Source organism: Bos indicus x Bos taurus, chromosome 10 (assembly GCF_003369695.1).
Source record: "Bos indicus x Bos taurus breed Angus x Brahman F1 hybrid chromosome 10, Bos_hybrid_MaternalHap_v2.0, whole genome shotgun sequence".
Lineage (NCBI taxonomy): Eukaryota > Metazoa > Chordata > Mammalia > Artiodactyla > Bovidae > Bos > Bos indicus x Bos taurus.
The window spans coordinates 55,359,802-55,365,801 of record NC_040085.1 but is presented as its reverse complement, the minus strand read 5'-3'; the positions used below and the strand labels follow the sequence as shown (position 1 = coordinate 55,365,801).

At 39.0% G+C, this 6,000-nt stretch overlaps 1 protein-coding gene across 8 annotated transcripts in view; it reads right to left on the bottom strand.

Moving 5' to 3' along the window:
* Positions 1-1,153: 1,153 nt before the first annotated feature.
* Positions 1,154-6,000, bottom strand: part of CEP152 (centrosomal protein 152) — a 101,838-nt gene continuing 96,991 nt past the window's right edge. For all 8 annotated transcript variants that reach the window (XM_027554060.1, XM_027554063.1, XM_027554062.1 and 5 more), the window contains 3 exons: positions 5,408-5,564; positions 5,061-5,164; positions 1,154-2,509 (listed from right to left, as the gene is read on the bottom strand). In XM_027554060.1, coding sequence (XP_027409861.1) covers positions 1,467-2,509; positions 5,061-5,164; positions 5,408-5,564 — 1,304 coding nt within the window. In that variant the 3' untranslated portion in view covers positions 1,154-1,466. The remainder of the gene's footprint in view (positions 2,510-5,060; positions 5,165-5,407; positions 5,565-6,000) is intronic.

Genomic DNA, 6,000 nt, shown 5'->3' with positions numbered 1-6,000 from the left:
TTCTGCAGCTTCATGTCAACTCAAGCACTGAAATCAGTGCTAATATTTAGGTTTATCGATATCTGGTCACCAGTTCACAGAACTTTTCAGCTCCTAAAAGGTTCACTTCTAGGTTCCTGCTTTTAGAGATGGTTATCAGCAGAAGGATAATGCACCTTGCCACCCATCCAGCCATCATAAAAGTTAGCCTGGTGCACAAATCAGTTTGTTAGCGTCCATCGCTCAGTCATGTCTGTCTCTGCAACCCCAAGGACTGTAGCCCCCCAGGCTCCTCTGTCCATGGGATTTCCCAGGTAAGAATATTGGAGTGGGCTGCCATTTCCTCCTCCAGGGAATCTTCCCAAACCAGGGATCGATGGGCAGGCAAATTCTTTACCACTGAGCCACCTGGGAAGCCAAATATATGGGATAAACCCACAAATACAGTCCATAATACATTTAGGGTGACAGATGAGAGAAAGCTATGGCATTTTCAGGACGTACCTAATACTTAATACCCTAATACTTTAATACCCATACTAGGGTATGGGTATTAAAGGCAAACACCTTAGGGCAAACACCTAATACTTTAATACCCATCTCTAGGAATTCAAAAGAGAGGCAACCATATTTAAGTGGTCATTCATTTCTGCGTGGTTTAGAATGTAACCGTCAACCACAGCATTAATAAGTTAGCCAATTCTGCACTATAAATGAACATAAAAATCTAAGAGTTTAAAATTTGGGGCTGTATGACAAAGATTATTTCCATTTTTAAAAAGTAATGCTTCAGATGAAGGAAAGACTGTGAAACCATAAGAGAGACAAAGTCTCTGCATGTCACAGGAGATCTGAAATAACACAAACGCCAACTAAGAAAAATTCAAGCTAATTTTGAAATAATGAAGTGAGGATACAGGTACATAGTCTGTGGCAATGCTTGCAATACTTCATTTCCAGTAACTGAAAGCAGGATCAAAAGTTTGAGCAGATATTTCCAGGTAAACTATGTGCAGAGCAAATATATAGACTCATTAAACATAGCTAACTTCAAAAATTAAATCTGGCTGATCATACATAACAAATCAAAATTGATACATTTTTCTGGGTGAATTTCAAATATGCCAACATAACATTTCTACATTGTGAATTAAAAAACAATTCATAACAATTCTACAGACCATATGCAAGTTTATTTAAATAATTTAAAACTGCACAGAGAGCTAATTTATAAGTATAAAAATAGATGGTTTAGCAACCAAATACAAGCACCACACAGAAGCAGATTACACACACACCACCAAAGTCTTTGGAAGATGAAGGCAACATTAATATCTCAAGTAGTTTTATGAGAATACTTTACTTATATGATAGATGTTACTAAAACATCTCAAAATATGCAGGGCCCACAAATATTTCAGTTTCAAGTCTTCCCTTCAGTTTTGTTGTCAATATATTAATGACTCTTCTTAAATACTCTACAACAATTAGTCTAGATTGACAAATGGGCTATCGAAGCCACTATCTTGCTGGCTAGACAGAGGAGCGATTAATTTTCTTGAAGGCAGCGGACACATGGCAGGTGGAAGTGTACTGCTCAGTGTTTTGAATTCTGACTTTAACATATCAGCTTTATGATGAGGTGGGTGTCCAAGAGTTATGCTACTCTTCCCTGGCTGGGAATACGTGGTTTCTTCTGACAGGTCTGGAGCACGGCCACTCTGACATTTCATAGGCTGACGAATCATGTTGTTTTTCTCTGAGTCTGAAAGACAGCTGGCTGCTGAAAACTGTTTGAAATTCACAGATTCCAGGAGCGAATCCAGGGTGTCTTGCGGCCCACCATGCAAAAACGACACTTCATGACTGCTGTAGGATAGAGTGGCAGTGTTGGAATGCCAGCCTGAAGAGTCACTCAGGTCCCCTACATCCTTTACTGGAACTTCCTTAACACCCAAACTCGGACTTTTCTCAGATGCAGCGTTTTCACTTTCCATTAGTGGATTACATTTATATACTTTTAAACCAAGTCTTTCATTAGGACTTCGAAAAGTAATGTCTGTGGATTCAGACTCAGAAAGATCAGGGGTATATCGAGATGAAGGTTTATTGCCAAAGGTTCCACGGAAGGGGTGTGTGTTTGAGTGCTGGAGTGATTCAGAGCCAGGATCACCAAGAAGGTCTTTCTTCTTGTGCAAACCAAAGCTTCTTTCATCTTCGCAAGGCACAAACTCAGGAGAAACACTCCTTGGCAAAATGTCTACATGTTTGCGACTGTTATCCCTGAACTGAAAGTCCAGATGCGACTCTCTGGAACACTCGGGCTTTCTGTCCCCACGCTCTGCATCCTCTAATCGCCTTTGTAGGTTACAGGCAGCCCTCCTCTTAGGAACTTGGTCGCACATACTTCTGGGGATCGTTTTTAGATTGTTTGATTTGCTTTCTGTGTGACATGGTATATTCTGATTCACATCATTTCTTTTTGATTTTTCAACTCCAGTGAGCCTCTCTGAAGTCAGAGGCAATACTCCTATGTACAAGGGAACACAAAATTAGGGGAAAACAGAATTAGCAGAAAATTAACACTGAAAGAGAAGGGAAGAAAATACATGTTTTTATATATTTCCAAGCAACGCATATATATTTTAATCATTCTCAAAGAAAAGACATCAATACTGGACATTTAAAATCTTCTCATATATATATATATATGATAAAGCTGAGTGATTTTGCTATTGAAATCTATTATAATTATCCAGCTGATTGCAACTGCTGGGAACATTAGATCGAATCCAGAAAACTTCTCATGTTATATGCCATTTCTCCTTTATAGCCAAGCTTCACATCACCATTCCAAAATTTACACAAATAATCTTTGTGCTTCTATTTGAAGAATGTTTACCAACATTCAACTCAGGAATTCCTGAACAATCTTTGCTTTTCGCTTTCCAGAAGTTCAGCTGAGCTTTGGGAAAGCTTCTCATTTGTAGCTTCTTGGGAAGCTGTACCTTTTATCATTATGAACTTTTACTTTGGTCAGTTTAATGCTAACTCTCATTTACCTAATACTGTTTTTAACGCTATAGTTTACCGAATATCAATCTACATTGCTTGGTATATCACTCTCTAGCCCTGTATTTTGAATTGTTGATGATTGTCTTATCTGAAATAACATATGTCTAGAATTTTTAAAAAGTTTGAAAATTATGTTCTTTTATTACTGAGTTTAAGCAATTCATGTTTAGTATGACTGCTGTTTCAATCTACTATTATTTTCCATTTACCTATGCTTTCCAGATGTATTTTTCCTTTATAGATTATTAGATTGAAAAAGTTTTCTTCCAAGTTTTACCCTTACTACTTTGAAAGTTACATATTCTAATTCTCTATTAGTTAGCCTTAATTATTTTTCTTTTTAAATTTATTTTTGGCTCTGCTGGGTCTTCGGTGCTATGTGCAAGCTTTCTATAGCGGCAGTGAGCGGGGGCTACACTCCAGTTGGGGTGTGAGGACTTCTCACTGAAGTAGCTTCTCTTATTGCAGAGCACAGGCTTAGGGCACACAAGCTTCAGCAGTTGTGACACACAGACTCTAGAGTGCATGGGCGTCATAGTCGTGGCACAGGGCTCAGTAGTTGCAGCTCACAGGCTCAAGAGTATGTGCTCAGCAGTTGTGGTGCATAGGCTTAGTCTCCCCATGTGTTAGCCTTAAATTTTTATACACATACTTAAACTTGTATCTTTCCAGCAAGCTCCAGAGTTATAAGTATCTGTATCTTCTTGAAAATAATATAAATTTTAGCATATTGTTAGTTTCCTCTACAATATCCTCTTACATATCTCTGAGGATACCGTATTTTTCTAACATTCTCACATCCTGTAGTTTGTTCTATTAATTCTATTTCTGTAGGTGTAGTACTCTTGTCTGGAAAATCCTATGGACAGAGGAGCCTGCTAGGCTGCAGTTCATGGGGTCTCTAAGAGTCGGACACAACTGAGCGACTTCACTTTCAATAGAGAATTAGAATATATAACTTTCAAAGTAGTAAGGGTAAAACTTGGAAGAAAATGAGCGACTTCACTTTCACTTTTATCTATTGGAGAAGGAAATGGCAACCCACTCCAGTGTTCTTGCCTGGCGAATCCCAGGGACGGTGGAGCCTGGTGGGCTGCCATCTATGGGGTCACATAGAGTCAGACACGACTGAAGCGACTTAGCACCAGCAGCAGCAAGCTCTGTTTTGAGGATTGCTTTTTTTTTTTTTTTTGCTATGTCTTAAGTTTGGTTTCTTTTTTCATGGTGCTGCTTTCTATAAATATATATTAATTCTCAGTTGAATGCATATCTTTTAGATGTCTTGAGCACAGTATCTGCCAGTTGTTTAAAGGAGTTGGAAGTGGAGTGGAAAGGAATGAGCAGCAGAGCAGAAAGACCTAATTGCTGATACTCTGGGCACGTGAGCTCTCAGTTTCTCCTTGGTGTGTGCGGCCACCTAGAGTACTGCCCTGTTTCCAGACTCTGTTTCTGTTGCTCTCACCCAGCTTAGTACCAGGGTTCAAAAAGGGAAGTAAGCAGAAATAAACAGGGTGCCCCCACCTGGTTTTGGTTGCTCTGGAATACCAATACCCCATTGGTATCCCCTAGGCTTACTACTTCTGGAATATACCACTACCGTCCTGTGTAGAACAGTTTCCATATTGTTCCCACTTGTAACTGTCGTCTTCTGGGAGCTCTGAACTGAGGTTTCCATCTTCAATCTTAAAATGCCTGTCTTCTTTCAGGGATTTCTCACAGTCTCTAATTTAGCAATTATAACTTTTAAAAGCTCAGTTATATTTTCTTCTTTCTCTCCTTCTATATTGTCACTTAAAATCCTTTCTATCCTTCCTAGGAATAGAAGCAGCAAAATGAAGCTGACGGGCAAGCTCAGTCTGCCTACTACACTGTTTTTCCAGTTTAAGTTAAATATGCATATAATTTGCTAAATTAGCTCTCACTCCTTACATTCCCCACTCTCCTAAAAACATTAAATAACTAAAAGAGAGAGAGAAAAATCTTTCAAGTAACTCATTTTCACATACCTGACTGTGTAGTTTTGCTCTGGGATCTATCAGAAATAGGTGTTTCCAGCAATTTTGCCATCATAGCAAGCTTGCTAGCAGCACTGATGATCTTCTTCTCAGCCCTGTGGGGAATTCCAGAATATAAAATTAATAGAGTTTACAGGAAGAAAATGAGTTTCCTTAGCCCCAGGATTTCTGTTTTCCTATATGCTCTGCCACCATTAAGAGTAGCACAGGCATTAAGCCTCTCTTAACCCTCTACTCATCATGTAGATACAGTTAATTCTGTGGCTAAGGAAAATGCTTACAAAATAACAAAATGCTGTCCTGGTACTCTCAGGACACACTGTTTAGACAGAACTTACCCTTCCTCCTTCCCATCATCCTGCAAAATCTGCTGGAGGCAAATCAAATAATATTTGCGCATCTTTCGGGCGGTTTCTTGACGTTCTCGCAACACCTCTGCTTTTACCACTTCAGCAGCTCTTTCCTTACTCTCCTGAATATAACGAAGCATATCACCTGGGGGCGGGGGGAATCCCCACAAAATGCATGTTTATTGGCAGTTTTTTCAAAATAAGAGAGGCAGACTTCAGACCAATTTTCTGGGAGATGAAGTGAGTGGAGACATAGCTTAAATGTTATAGCTTTCCACCATCATTAAAATGGAATATTTCGGTCACCATTTTGGTAGACTAAAAGGAGAAGTCATCTAAAAGTCCAGTTAGAAAGATGACAGAACACAAATATGGTCAGAGAAACATAGCATATCCCCAACAGAAACTGTCATATTTTTAAACACTGAGACAAGAAATTATCATTAATATGAGGCACAGAAAGTTATGCATTTCAATTACATGTCAAGTTAAGACAAGAGGAAAAAGAAATATACTGAAAGTGTGAGGCAGCAAGGAAGAGAGAAGTAGACACAGAGAGAAAGGAGGCAATATAAGCTGGA